This window comes from Poecilia formosa, unplaced genomic scaffold, assembly GCF_000485575.1.
Source record: "Poecilia formosa unplaced genomic scaffold, Poecilia_formosa-5.1.2 Scaffold38, whole genome shotgun sequence".
Classification (NCBI taxonomy): Eukaryota; Metazoa; Chordata; class Actinopteri; order Cyprinodontiformes; family Poeciliidae; genus Poecilia; species Poecilia formosa.
Window position 1 is genome coordinate 2,187,449 of NW_006799977.1, and position 15,795 is coordinate 2,203,243.

At 36.4% G+C, this 15,795-nt stretch overlaps 1 protein-coding gene across 17 annotated transcripts in view; it reads right to left on the reverse strand.

The window, feature by feature from the left end:
• Positions 1–15,795, reverse strand: part of sgip1a (SH3GL interacting endocytic adaptor 1a) — a 70,901-nt gene that overhangs the window by 18,010 nt on the left and 37,096 nt on the right. For 14 of the 17 annotated variants that reach the window (XM_016670808.1, XM_016670820.1, XM_016670819.1 and 11 more), the window contains 11 exons: positions 10,571–10,634; positions 10,334–10,358; positions 10,178–10,198; positions 9,646–9,708; positions 8,569–8,632; positions 7,837–8,009; positions 5,525–5,533; positions 3,740–3,751; positions 1,971–1,992; positions 1,803–1,887; positions 238–323 (listed from right to left, as the gene is read on the reverse strand). In XM_016670808.1, the coding sequence (XP_016526294.1) occupies positions 238–323; positions 1,803–1,887; positions 1,971–1,992; positions 3,740–3,751; positions 5,525–5,533; positions 7,837–8,009; positions 8,569–8,632; positions 9,646–9,708; positions 10,178–10,198; positions 10,334–10,358; positions 10,571–10,634 (624 nt within the window). The remainder of the gene's footprint in view (positions 1–237; positions 324–1,802; positions 1,888–1,970; positions 1,993–3,739; positions 3,752–5,524; positions 5,534–7,836; positions 8,010–8,568; positions 8,633–9,645; positions 9,709–10,177; positions 10,199–10,333; positions 10,359–10,570; positions 10,635–15,795) is intronic. The other 3 variants (XM_016670813.1, XM_007550894.2, XM_016670812.1) reach the window with 2 other exon arrangements.

The following is a 15,795-nucleotide window of genomic DNA, read 5'->3' on the forward strand; positions in this document are numbered from 1 at the left end:
CAGCAAAGACACGCTAAATTCACAACTACTGCAGCGAGTTCAAGAGAAGAAGAACTATGTAAAGACATGAGCGGAAGGCGAAGGGAAAATGTGTTGACAATCAAGTAAGACTAAGCTGACAGCAAAAGAGACACAGTAAGAGTATTTTCAGAAAGCCTCCATGAATCAATCCAGACAAAAACATAGACACATTTAGAGGATAAAAAGGGATGATGGATACAGGAATAGAGCAGTTACCTTCAGTTTTCTGTTCTCCGAAGGCTGTTTCTAAAGGAGGCCCAAATAAGGCTGTGGTGTCTTCAGGGACTGCTGTTTGCTGATTGCTGCAGCGGCAACAGAGTGAGTAAGAGAAGAAAAGTGTTGTCATATCACCAAATAGTCCGTTAACTATTTTAAGCCTGCTATGACACATTACAGTCAGGTAATGCATGGCAAGTCATCAAAATGTCATCACAAATTAAAATTTCCACCAGACTTTATTGATGGCACGTAAGGATTGATCAATCCATTTATGTTCAACAAGAATTTTCATTTATAAAGATGGAGGCATTCAAATAAGAGGCAAAAATGTTATTTTCTGAAAATAAGAATTTTGTTATTGGGATTAAAAAGGGATCAGGCCAGTCTGAACCCTTTTAATGACTTTTTAAAGTGTATTAATGTATTATACATTACTTAAAATGACTAATCTCTAAAGTTTGGTTTTAATTATTTTTATTAAAGTCTTCCAACTCAAAGGGCAAAAAAACCTAAGGAATGTAAGCCATGACTTGAAATCCAGCATTTCATTTAATTTGTGTGAGTCAGGCAGTAATACTTTGCTCACATTGACCATGTGCACTATTGGCAAAAAATGCCCTCTTTAACAGGATTATAGCCAATTTGGAAAGTTTCATAAATGCACTGCTTCCAAGTAGACAGATAACAAATACAAACTGTTGCACCAGTATTGAGAAGAAGAAAAACTGCAATAACTGCATTGGTCATGTGGAGATACAGTGACTAATCTCTGTCTCTATGTGCAGAGAGAAGAGCCAATGTGACTTATCTGACTCCTCATGACTCAACAGACAAAACAATGAACACTGAAACAACTGGACAACAAAAAGCTGACATTCAGGTAAACCAGCATGATTCACCTACACAGAACTCACAATATAAACAACTGTTATTAGGCATTCACACAAGAGTAATATTAGATTTGGTGCTCAGTAAAAAAACACTGTTGTGCAGACTGACAGCTTTGCAAGCTTAATGGAGTGCACAGATTCCCACAAGAAGAACAAAAATGTTTTTTTGTTTTCCTAAGAAGTTGTTCAAAATTCCTAAGAGATGGTAAAAGTGGGGCAGTCTTGCAATGAGGTCTTTTGCATTAGAAGAGCAAAGAGTAATATAAAGAACATTATCTAAAAATGTCCCATTTCTGAGCTCCACTGCAGTACTGGGGTGATTCTTCAAAGAAATTATTTAGCAAGCCTGAAAACAAACGCTGTCACACTTCAGATTTTCATTTGATTTAAAATAAGCTCTTGAATAATTTTCTTTCCAAGTGGCTGATCAAATCAAATCCCAATGAATTTATGTAATATTAAAGCTCGTGACAGCACAGTGAGAAATGTGAAAAAGTTCAGTCTTTTTGTGAAGTACTGTAAAACAGCTGCTATACAGAAACAGTGTTTTATTTAATGACAAATGCTTTGAGGGCTTTTTACAAAACAACAAGGCAAAACTATTTAATACACAAACAGCTATTGATCAATTTTCAGAAATAAAATGCATAAAGTGAGAACCATGCTTCATACCTGGGTGGTTGTGGTGCTGGAGCTGGTGTGGGGGCCACAATGGGAGCAGCAGGAACGGCACGCCTTGGCCTGGCAATTTCCTCACCTGGGAGAAAACAGCATTTTATAGTACTTTACTCAAAACAAAAATACAAGTCTGGACTGAAGGGCAGTAAGAATGTTACTTACTAGATGTGTTCCTTTTAATACCCTATAACATGGAAAAAAAAACAAAAACAACAGTAAAGTATAAAAATGCTAAAAAGAAGAGGTACAAAGTAACACATTTACATTTTACCTCTATGCTCAGAAGAAGCAAATACTTATTTGAAATTCCTAATTTCACTTACATGAAAAAATCACTTTAGCTCAAAGAGTAGGTGGTAATAATTCAAGGTCCTTCACCATAGTTTTTTTTTTCCCTAAAGTAAAATAATCCCGTGGTGAAAAATGTAGTGAAAGCCAACCATTAATATTTAGTTTTCTACAAAATCACACATAACAACTTAAAAGCACCCCTCACTATGGCAACACAATAAATGTAAAACAACCCATTTTTAATGTGTTTCATTTTGGAGCTCAGACTGCCTAGGAATTTTTAATTAGCATTTCTTTTTACTTTTTGGTTCCTTGGAAGTCTAAATATGACCAGGCGCAGAAACCCATTTTTCACAACTAGCTTACAGGATGGAAGAGGGTCTAAGTTTATCTCGTCACCAAGAAAAACCTTCCCTTCAAAGCTGGCTGCAGAGAACTGCAGCATAGAGTCGCATCTTGGGGACCCCAGTGTCTGTAACAATGCCTCTATCTACCTGCCAATCGGTTGTTTAAAAAGTAAGCCCAGAAAAGTAGAATGAGAAGACATTATAATATTTCTGCAATCTGATATTGTGCAGCTCTTTGTGGACTTTGGCGTTACACCTGGAAACAAAGAATGAAAAGCAACTAAACATGGCTCAGGATGTGCATCACATCATGAACTCGTTGAGGACATTTTAAGTCATTTTGATAGCTTTAACTCTGCAAACATAAAATCAACCCTGTTCAATGGTCTTTCTAAATAAATTGGTTATATTAATGAATTTAGAAAAAGCAGTTACTTCAGCCTTTTCTGACCCTTTAACCCACTGAACAAATGAACCAAAAAATATTACTGTGAGATTTTGTTACTGCACAGTGTTGGTAATAAATATGGACGCAATTCAATTGAGTTTAATTATACTGCAGCCTTAAATCCTCCTGGACAAACATGTAGAAACTGTGCGTACTTGAATTATTACCACCCACAGTGTGATCAGCACCACTTGCATGTGCATATAATAAAGCATAATCCTACTAGTTACTAGGAAAAAAAAAACTTTATTAGTTTCATATGAGAGAAAAATTGCATCTTAGAAGCCCTCTGCTGCCTGCTGTAACAAGAAAGCAGTGGATTGTCATCAAAGCTTTAAAAAGCCTTTAATTATAAGCTTTCTGAGGTGTAAGAAGCAGCTTGTGACAGCACTAAGTGTGAGACTGACAGTTGGTGTGCAAAATCTAAGGATCTTAAATTTGGCTGACAAGGTGATAATCCAGACATTATTGTCTTTTTCCCCACTGTGATCCCAACAGAAGTATGAATTCATAGTGGGGAGGACACCACAAGCAATCAAAGAGAGGAGAGTGTGACAGGAGGGGAGGACACATGAGCAGATGAAGAGACACGATGGAGAGAGACTGGAGTGAGACATCAAAGAGCCAGCTGTCAAAAGTGCAAATTATCACCAAGCAGACAGAAAAAAATAGAACATAGATGGAAAATCAAAACACCTTTAAGACTAGAGATCTGAAGAATTAGTAAATAAAACTTTAAAAATGCTTATTTTAGCTGAGGAAATTTCAACTCTTGCTGAAGGGTACAAGAAGGCATGTGATATATTTAGTGTCACCCCAGTTAGACAGATGGAAAGGACACTTACCGGGCTACGTCTCTGTGACCAGCATAAAGGAAGAGAGAAGAGATACCTGATCAGAGAGTGACAAATCAGTAAAGAGGACAGCATGTGCATCAGAAGAAGACTGTTTGGCCTGGCTGACTGTCGTATTTCATGAGTAATACTTTTTCTGTTGAATTTATGAAACATCTTTTCAAACATTTAGTCAAGATAGCTCAGGGTGATTTATTGAAACGGATATGTATGTTTGTAACTATAGCATTGAAAATGCATTTGCCAGCCTACTGCGACTGGACAAAATCCAAAACATCTTGTAGAGCTGCCTTATTAATTCTGTTTCTTTAACGCCTGCATCCATTTGCTGCTGATCAGTCTGCTGTTAAAACAGAAACTCTGCCACCTAATCCCAGCGAGGTTCCTTTCATTTCCCTACGTAACCTCCCATCTGCCCTCTTCCACTCTTTAATTTCTACTGAAATCACTCCATCTGCTCGCATCAGATCCACCTCACAGCAACCATCTCTCCCTCCATTCTCTCACTCTTTAGCTTGCCCCAGTTGTGCAGTGAGCCATGAGTGATTAAAGTGATGTAACAGAGGGTGGGACATGCTAGTGGTAGGAATTCATATAATTGGATAAAGTAAGGAAGGAAAGACCTCAGTGAAGGCTGACTCAGCCAATTGTTGCAGCTCTGCTGAACGTAAACAGGAAGTGCATCAGAGCTGAAATCCCTAGTCCATTTAAAGCACTACTAGTGGTTTATCATATATTGAATATGCGACAAAATATAAATATTTTTTAAATGCTACATTGTTTTTGATATTTGTAAAACAATAAAGGATATTACATTATTGTGGTTGTTAAACTCAAACAAGTTGGCTGTATTGTAAGCAGACAAATATTACTATCTACAACAGACTGAAATAATGATAAATATGGAAAATATAAAAATAAATGGAAAAAACCAGTTTTTCTTTGGAATAAATGCAAGTGTATAAAAAAAATCAAATAGATATGCATTTTGAGAGGTTGTCATAACATTTCAATTTTCAGTATGACCCCAATACTTGTTTCCTTTAGAATATATAATCTCAGTATTTGGACTGAGAACCAGCAGACTAAAGGCTCCACAACTAATTAAATCAGATCAGTCAAAGACAGAAGAAATACACCTTAAAGAAAAAAGCTCTTGCACTGTATGTAGCACAGCAAGAAAGAAAAATGTGGAAGTGGTTTAAAAGCAGCTGAGCAGCTACAGAAGCACAATGCTTCTCTAAAGTCTATATCTGTTAAAAAAATCATAAAATATTTCCATCTTTAATGTGATATAAAACCTGTGCAATTCCACAGAGGTATGCCACATCTCTCCTTTGCAAGATCTGCCCACTATACCAAACAAAGGTTCTCCATATCCACAGTTTAGTTTTAAAATGCTGTGAATTTTGTTGTACCCTTGTCCTGACTTATACCTTTGCACAATACGGCTGGATCACTTCCATGTTTTTTAACCTGTCTGATTTTATAAGTAAGGAAGCATGAAGACAAAAGGAGATTCTGCACTTTTGGGATGTACTAAATCTGCTTTAGATTTAAGTTGACAAAAGTCAACATTGGCGATTTACCTCACAAATACAAGACTAGTAATTGTGTCATCCCAAGCTGATTTCATACTTTGGCCCAAATTTAGTTTGCATATCAGCAGCTACAAAAACATAGCACATGCATTTGTAAGCAAGACATATTTTTAGAGCTAAAAGAGCACATAGTTAAGAAATGCATATAAAACAAAGATAAAAAGCAGAGTCTTACCGGACTCCTCTACAGGGGTTAGGGTCATTTTAAGCAGCAAAGCAAAAATATTCAAAGGAAGAGAAAAAGGTAACAGAATGTTAGAAGGCTGACAGGGTGTTATACACACAAGCAAAGCAGACATGGAAAGTGATCTCCAGTTGTAAACACATATTTTATGACAGTTCTCTGAGGAGAACTGGATAAGTTGTCAACAGATAATTTGTGTAAAGCTTTTGTGTGAAATAAGCTGTAATCCTGCATCATCATTGCTTCATCACAAACACTTTGTAACTCTGACAAAGTTTTCACAATCTGGGGTCAGAAGAATGTTATTGTTAATGTAATGAAATACCATCCAACAGACTAAAGGAATAGACTTATATGCACCAAATGGGCATTTCTTGGTTGGTAAAGATTTCTGTTCTTCTTTTGGGTCTAACCTTCAAGTTCTGTTTTTTTATGTGGACAAGGACTAGATGTTCTTTCATAGAGGTGGTGATTATATATCTAATATAAAAAGCAATAAAATAATATGCCATTTTATGCCATACATAGCATGTCTCTAAATCTGATTAGTTTATTATTAAACTAAGAAAAGAGCTTCAAGAAAAGATGATGAATGAAAATAGTGAGAGTTTAGTTTTGAAAGAAATTCAGATCTTTCCGTATTTTAGATGCTGATCATCATTCAAAGTCCATCAAGGGGAAATTGGCAGATGCCCTTCTCTGGTCAACTGACTGGTACATTTTTAGTTAATATGCAAGGGGTAAGACCAAGCCTGTCACACGACCAAGCACCCTTAGAACCTATGTTTTTAATTATTAATAATTAAACATTAATAAGACAACGCAGCTGCTAAGCAATATGCCCACAAGTATTTTTCTGCCCAGCAGCACACTCACAAATACTGAAAGCTGAACAAAAATCCTAATAAATTTGTTATTTTGTGTTTTACTCAAAGTCTTCCACACATGAACCCAAACAATAAGAGCATAAAAAGACCTTCACACCTAATAAGGTTGACAAAGCCACTGGGTGAACCCACTGAAGCTGGATTAAATTATTGAGGACAGAAGCTCAAATGACCACAGGTAATGTCCTTTTATTGTGGACTGAAACACAAGTTCATTGTGTCCACTTTCCTATGTGAATAATTTAAAGCAGACACCTAACCTAACTGTCCTGACTGGGGAAACACAGGACTGGAGACCTGCAGACCAATAGGCATAAAAAAGCTGAGGGCTGCCTGAGGAACCCCCCTGCAAACTGCAGGCTGCATGATGGGCATGAGATGATTAAGTTCTCACAGGGACTTAATGTTGTGCTGCCTGGCAGCTGTGAACTTGTGGTTTAAGATGTAGACATTCTGAATAATATTCAATTACTATGGAATAATAAGAAAAAAAATACAAAGTATAAAAGCCTTACAAATTTGTTACATAAATTCTAAAGTTTCCAAAATTACTTAAAGCTGTTAGCTCAGTATTCAAACCAAAGAGTATGCATGCTTGCTCTGCTAAATTATTGACAAAAAGATAAATATATATTATTAAAAGGTGGAATTCATTTAGGCCAATTTCACTCAGAGGAGTGGATTTGAAGAATTTATTTGTCCTTGTTTATTTTTTTTTAGATTACAGCTAATAAAAATGCTTCTATTTCTTAGAAATTAGAATTTCAAAAAACCAACAAAAAAGTACATTTAGTGCAGTGATGTCATGTTACGGCGCTCTAGACAATCATGAGAAAGACCGCTGACTCAACAGTTGTCCTGCAGACAGTTACTGACACCCTCTGCAAGGATCAATAGGTCATTGTGAAAGAAACTTGCTGCTCACAGAACGCAGTTTCCAAGCACATTAATGAAAAGTTGAGTGGAAGAAAATGGTTTGGCAGAAACTGCTGCACAATAATCTTTCACTCTCAGTTTTGAGAGAGGACTCAATTAATCATTATTTTGGGGAAGATTCACAATGTGTCAATACATTAGGAGTCACCACACGCAGACATCCAGCTAGGAACAAAACTATTAGCTTGCCTCTGAAACTTATTGTAAAAATTGTGATTAGAACGTCACTTGAAAAATTTCACTTCGCATATAATTAATGAATATAAGAGAAGTTTTACATTTTAATGGAGCTGCTGACTTAAATTATATTTTTGATTGTATTCTAATTTATTGCGATGCGCTCCGCATGTTAAAAGATGGAAGTAAAGACAAGAAGCAAAAATGAGCTATGCACACATGTAACAACGACCTAAAACATCACAAATCAATTCTGCTAATGAAGGACAGCAGCAGGAGGGCATAACCGTTGGGGTTACTCACCATAGGAGACGGGGACAGGGCTATGTTTCCTATGGAGGCTTTGAGCTCATCAACCGAAGGAGCCGATATGACACAATCAGCTGGCAGCGGTTTGATTTTGATTTTGAATTTCTTCTTGTGGTCCTCTTCCTCCTCAGACTCGTCAGACGAGAAGAAATGGGTCTTTTTGGTAGGTGAGGGCACAAAGTCAAAGAAAAAGTCCAAACGTAAAACAATCCAGCTGATTTGACCTCTAACTGGGATCCCATTTTAAATATGGAACATTTAACACAGTATCTCATTACAGGTAAAACAAAAGCCCTGTTTCTACTTCGTGATGCAGTGTCTGCTCCTAATTAACATATTTTCCTTTTGAGGTTCAAACAATTGTCCCTTCAGTTGTTCAGTTACTGTCAAAGTTAAAAACAACAACCACTCCTCTGCACAGTGTGATGAGAAACATTCGAAAGGTGACAGAAAACAACATCGTCTGAAAGGTTACAAAATATACAACTAATCTAGACACGCCAGTTGATTAATGTGATGTTTCACAGAAAGGTTATAAGGTTTTTACAAGACATTTGAGGTATAATACTATAATACAATTACTAATTAGTAAGACACTGTTGTACATAATCTTTTAATGATCTTCTCAAGATATTCTTTGAAAACAAAACAACTGATCTGTTTAAAGAGATGTGAAAGAATTTTGTCATGGACTAGCAATGGTAAATCAGGTTGTGCTGAGGATATCTCCTTCCTCTGACTCTTCATCAGGTCTGATGCTGTAGCCTTCATCATCCAACTCAGGGGAGTTCTGAAACACACAAACTGTAAATCAGTACAGACCTATAAATGTGAGTACAGTTCAAATGTTAACACTGGATTTCCACTCGTAACAAATGGTGTCCATTGAAGCAAAACGGTAAATTGAAAAAGTCATGCTTGTCATTGACTGATACAAATATAGGTAACTAAATATAGTTACTGGTATCAGTAACTGAGTACTGATATCAGTACTCAGTTACTGGTATCAATGTACAGCAAAGTGCTAAGACGTTCTATTATGAAGCCTCGTCTCTCCTTGACCTGTTTCCGGACACTTCCAGTCAGCTGGTTGAAACATGGCAACTATATGCTCTTCTACCATTTACAAGAAAAATAAATGTGTCTGTTTGGTTATATCTGCTTAACTAAAGAGCACTGCCCATGCATCTTACTAATTCGACTATGTAGAGTATTAAAACTGCACATAAACCTCTAAATATGAACAAATCTGCATGACCAAACACCAATTGTCCTCTACCTAAGTATGTGCAGCACGGGCGTAGCTGGCTTTATCGCCAAACCGCTGCACACCAATCACTACATTCATTTTTCCTTGTGGCTCCATGTTTTCTTGCTCTCTTCCATAGTAAGAGACGTATGCAATGTGGGGGGGGAAGTGCAAAGCTTCTGTTTTACCCTGGATAATGCTGTACAACAAGATCTCGGCAAAGCAAACATTATAGGAAACATTCTAATAATTGTAAGAATCAAAATAATGATTGGGTAGCAGTAGGAAAAACTCCTGTTTTGCATAGAACAATTAAATCATTTTGGGGTTTTACTGTTAATTATTGGTCTTAATAACACAACATTATGTGTTTTTATTGATGGCTAAATATTATGAGACTTTTATTCTGGCCTAAGTTTATTTGTCAACTACAATTTCTTTATGCAACCAGTGATAAAATAAGATCAACACTAGCTCTAAAGAAGGCTGAAATTTTGGTATGATTTGGTGCAGAAGCACCGCCTCACCAACTTAAACCAACTAACTTTACTTACGTATCTTTCCCAGTCGATATCTTCATAGAAGCCATTCGGGGCTCCATTTGTCTTCTTCTGAGACTGAGAAGACAGAAGCTGTTTGATTAAAATCCCTCCAGACACTGAAGAAAGAGTGAGTTATGTAAGACTCCACTTTATCTATTGCAAACTACAACTCAGCAGGATTCTTGTGCAATTGGATTTTTTTTCTCAGACGGTGTTCTGTTTTTTCCACTTTTCTGAAGCTTTGGGTTATCAAAATAACAACACTAGAACCAATATTTTGCATTTTTATAATTCATATTTGAACAAAAAAGGTTAATTATGATGACAAAAGTATTCTTGCTCCAAACATTGCACTGAACGTTTCCTCATTTTCATCTACTATGGTTCTGACAGCTTGTTAATGAAATAATAGCTCAGGGAGTAAAAGCTCAGTGGGAGACTGATGGAATAAATAACAAGCTGCAGTGTTTTTACTGATACTAATTCTATCCAGACACAGTGCTACTCTAAAAGCTTGTCTATTCTAAAAGGCTGAGTTCAGTACCGATTCAACCTCTTGGGGTTCCTGGCAAGCAAAAACGACACAAAAATAAATAATTTATCCAGTATTCACCAGATTCAGCTCATCAGAAAGTCTCTTTGTGCTTGTAAAAAGAATTCTGATTTGAAAATAAATGTAACTACATTGACTGTTACTTACACCACCATCTCTGTCTGGAGACCCTCTGTTACATATAAAGGGAAAAAAAGAGAAAGAAATATGAAAGGTTTCTTGTTCTCTTTATTTCAAATATTTACGAAATTGCTAATTAGCCCAGGTAAAATTATTTAAAATACTACAAACCAATCAAATTAATCAATGCATTTTAACATCCACAATGCTATGCTACCTCCTCTGAACGAGGGTCAGAGCATTGCAAAGAAAAAGAGGACTTACGTAGAGTCACTGTCCTTCTCTTTCTTTCGTATCCCGAAGGCCTTCCTGGTACGTTTTTTCAATCCTGAAAAAGCACAAAGCGAAACCAAAGGCATGAATAAAAGGTGGCTCGCGTGGGAGGCTTAAAGGGTAGTCTGGGTCAGCTGCATGCCAATGGGATCAAAGGCAATATTTTCATGTATTCTTTATTGACTGGCTGCATCGCTGGGAAGAAAAACGCTGCTAAAACTATAAATGTGTTCAGGCTCATCACAGATTGAATGACAGCCTTGTAATCATCAAGGAAACCTTTTAGGATGGAAAATTAATTAGGACTGAAAATCAATGAGCCAGCACTGAGCCAGGACAGCAAAAGGGCAAAGATGGAGGAAGCTACAATAGGTCACACAGAAAGTTCAATACATTACAATTCATACAACACAAGACTCAAAATGTACTGATTAGCATATTGCATGATAGTCAAAAAATAGAACCATGCTTTGTTCTTTAGTTAAATTAACTGAACTATTATTTTTAATAACAACTCTATTTCAATAAGCTTAAAACCTTATCTTTACGTCTTCTTCACCTTAAAAAGGAGGTTACAGTTTCTCTCAACTTTATACCTGCTACCTTTGACATTAGAACAATTTAATATCAGCTGGACTGAAAAGCCCTGTTGAAAAGACTGATCTCAGATGCTCCCACCTCTTTCTTACCCAGAATGAAGGTCCAGTTGTCCCCCTCCATTCTGTCTCTGCCGAGTCCTCTACTTTCATTCTTCCTTCTCTTTACCTTGCAGAGAACTCATCGCACAATCTACAGACCAACCAGTCTCTTCCTCATACCATCTGCAGATACATGCTGTACCTCTGATGAGGAACTTGATTCTCTTCTAGCTGAAGCATGCGCACACACCTACATAGATAAGGTGTCCTGTCCTTGATCTGCATATGGTGCTCAAATTCAACACCAGTGGCTTTTATTCTTAGTTAAAGGAAGATTTAATGTAGTTGTCTGAAAACCCCCCCATCAAAATCAGTTCCATCTAACTGTTTAATTTGAATTGTATTAGTCAATGATGTTAAAGAAGATAGGCATTTACTTGGTCTTTATCTTTACTGACCAAGTATAAAACAATTAAGCCCCTGCAAACTGCACTGACACAAAATGTGATCAATATCCAAGGACACAAGCATATTCTGTGTTTTGAAAGCACCATTGCTTTAATGAAAGCAAAGTCAGAAGAATGAGAAATAGAAAAATAAAAATAAAAAAATCCTCCAAGTTTTCTGTCAAAGATCCATGGTCACTTTTTTAATTTAAACACTTTACATTAAGGCTTTTTACATATTGTGTTTTTTCTCAAATAGTGTGGATCGTGAGAGGCATGAGGGTTTTTTTAAGTTGGTGCCTTTATTAATGGTTGAATGAAAAACAAGTCTCCAGTCACGATGTGGCAGCAGTGCCCAAACTAATCAACAGGCTGCCTGTTCAACCCAGAAAAAGAAGTAGCCTACACAAACACACCTGTGTACAGAGCTGACAGTACAGGAGAGATGCAGAGACGGTCGTAGAGGGAAGTAAAGCAAGTGACTGTCGCCAGTAGAAAAAGACCAAGAAATATGAAAGAGCCTTCATAGCCCTTACTTTCACTATGAATGCAAAATGTTATGCACTTTTCATCCCTTCTGATAGTCTAAAAGCAACATTGCAAATTTTGCAAAAAAATGTAGGTTTTTTTTTAGTTTAAACCCGTTTTGATTGTTACTGTGTTTAGTCTAAAATGCAAATCCCTGAAAGTCGTTTGCACTTCTGTTTTAAGACTTTTGGCAAAAGTCTTGCCTCCAAAAAGGGGAAGACAGATTGCACTGTTGCGATCATTATATAGTCAGCAAACAAAAAAACTTGACCTGTACTGCAAAACAAGGAATAGGTAAGTGCATACAGGTTTCTGAGATCACAGAAAGAATAAAAGCTATGAAGCTAAACAAAAATGAATAAAAAGACAATTGACAAATATTTCTGTTTTGGAAAAGTGTAAACATGTTCTAATTATTATAATCTAATACTAGCCTTGCATATCACTAAAAACCCGCCCCCCACCAAAAAAAACCCAAAAAAGACAAAAACATTTGTTATCGTCTTTAGCTTGACTTGTTCTGTACCTTGATTTTTCTTCACTAACTACAAGTCTGGGCCTTATTTTTCATTGGGATTTCATTTGTCAGAAAATAATGTGTTTCTTGTTTCAGAGAATAATTTATGCTCTATCGATCCCCAATCAGTCATCTTTTAGCTCCTGATTTTTTCCTTCTTTTGGCACATTTAGTATTTGCTCCCAAATACAAATTAACAGAAAAAGATCTGAAACAAAAGAAGCCATTTGAATTTCTTTTTAATGTGGAGATTTAATATGAGTGTTTAATTTTTTTAGTTTTTAATTTTTCAATGTCCTCTTGATTCCACTTTATATGAATGTTCCTCTCTATGAAGAAAATCCTGAAATACATGCTTATCTTATTTGGGAGTAGGTTTTCACAATGTTTAAGTTAAATAACATCTATTTATAGACGTTGCTAAAGTAAAGCGTATAAGAAAGCACTTTAGGAGTGAAATGGCAGGCAGTAAAGACTACGTGGTGCACACTGTTTAAAACTTCTGTTCAGAATGATGATAGATCGATCAACTACTAACATAAATAGCGGCCTATTCCCAGGACACACTAACGTAAGTTCAACAAAAAGCAAGTGATTTACAACTAAATAGGAAAAAGGCATTGTCAAACCTAAAACAAAATACAAGATGTCAAGAGTTTTTAAAATTATTCACTGAGAGATGCACAAAACATTTTTTCTTCAGACTGAAATATAAGGCTCCTTGATAGTTTCTATTGATTACTTAGATTTAAAGAAGTGGTACTATCAGGAGTAGTAACAGAGTAGTAACACGTGCTAAAGGCTTTGCATGAGCCATCCTTCAACCTCTATAAAACGATTGTCAAAACTGCAAACAACAGTTTCTACAATTATACAGTTTGTTCATAAGATGACCCAACTTCACAGTTTTCATTCTGCTGATTTACACACAGATTAGAAACTAATCTCAACCCGGAGGCTGAGAAAAATACCTTAAATATGATATCCAACATCACCTCAGACATCTGAGGAAGGAAGATCGATGGAAACTTAACTGGTGCTTTAGGGATTTTTAGAGTCCCTAAATGTTTTGTATAATAATTCTGAATTTCTGGGCCTTGATCATTTTTACAATTTAAAGACACAAATAGGTTCCGTATGAGTTCATGACAACCATCCATGCAATTGTTTCTACAGAAGTGAAGGAAAAAGAGAGGAAGCAAGGAATAGAGACAGGAATGAAAACAACACAGGATGAAGGGAAGAAAGGAAGGAAGGATGGACAGACAAAAGAAAAAGTGGACCAACAGGTGGATGGATGAAGGCATAAATAGATGGATAAACAGACAAATTAACAAATGAAAAGATGGATGAACAAATGCCTGGAAAGATGCAAATCTTAGGTTTGACAGAGTAGGTAAACAACTCTATGACTTCCTTACAGATCTTTAAAGCAGTCATACAAAAACATCCCAGCCTTTGTCTGAGGAGTGGGACTCTATATTCCTTCCTCTACCAGTGAGCTAAAATGAAACTGTACACAAAACACACTCAAAGTGTTTGTTTGCTTCTGGACAGACAGAACAGGAGCTGTTTGACAAGCTTCTGCAAAGGGGGGAGACATGATGAGACTATCAGCCAAACAGGCAGCCAGGCACAGCTAACACTGCCAACTACACAGGAGCAGAGCAGGCCACTCCACTCCAAACTCTGAATGAGAGACTTGTGGTACTCTGCATAGCAAGCAGAAAGAACGATTATACAAGACTGAAGCTTAAAAAAAAAGAAGTGTTCGACCCTAGCAGAGAGATAAAGTCTTTGGCTTTACAAAACAACAGTGTAGGTTAAATGAATAGACATTTTCCTACAACATTGAAAAAAGCAACAACTACTCAAGTTTGGGTCATTAAATCAGTATGGAGTGCATGTGAGAACATGCTCAGGTTGCCAAACCGCATGCCAGGAATACAACAAAAGGAAGAAATGTTATGTTTTGAGAAACTGTGCTGTCATGAAAGCACAATTTCATGACAGCACAAGTAAAAACCCTAAACAAAGAACAATTAAAAAGGAGCAGGCTGTAAGGAAAAAACAAGAGTAGGAAGGGAAAAGGAAGCTAGATGGAGCAGTATTAAGTCAAGTAGACAAACAGAGCGGCAAAAAGCAAATAGAAGGCTTAAGACTCCTTTGTCAGAATGATTTCTGTCCTTGAGAGGAATAAACAGAAGTGACAGATATGCTCAACATGAGCAGTTACAGTAAAGTGATCTTACCACACTGCACAGAAATCATACACATTATTCTAAACTCTAGAAATCAAGTTTTTATTATATGTGATGCCTTTCTTCTACATTTTAATCAGAGCTAGATGTTTATGAATTTAAAGCATAATTACATAGTGAAGAACAGTGCTTCTAGATTTATATTGTATCAAATATACGCTCCATAAAAATGCATCAAACCTCTCTTTTCTCCTCACCATCGCCATTAAATTGGACTGAAGTTTTTCTGTTTTAGGTTAGAAACTACTATAAAAATGAGAGTTCAAATTGGACAATGACCCGAAACATACTCCTTCAAATTAGTTACAAACTGGTTGAAATCCAAGAAAGGTTATATTATAGTGTGGTAATCACACGGCCCTGATCTCAGCTCCACAGAAAGTTTGAGCAGGTGGAGATTTAAGGGGTGGGGATCAGTTACATCAATTCTCTTAGGAGAAATGGGTAAAAATGCCAAATACTGTGAAAAGCCCAACACAGTTACTAAAGTTAAGGCTATCAAATTCTTAGTAAATATATGGAAACTTTTGTATCTGATCAGTATCAATGTTTGTGGAAAAAATGGTCATGTGCCATTTTGTAATGTGTATATCTGGTTTCAACTTCAGGGTTTAGATATGGAACAGTGGTCTTAAGCACTAACAGATGTTGACTAAAGTTTTTTTTTTTCTACAAAAAACAAATTCATAAATATTTATATATATTCCAATAGGAAGGAGTAGAGCAACTTATCTAACTTCTACCCTATGAATTCAATCTTCTCAGTTTGTCCACTCTTAATTAAGGGAAGGAAATGCTGACAGAAGGTGTTAATGGAAACGTCTTC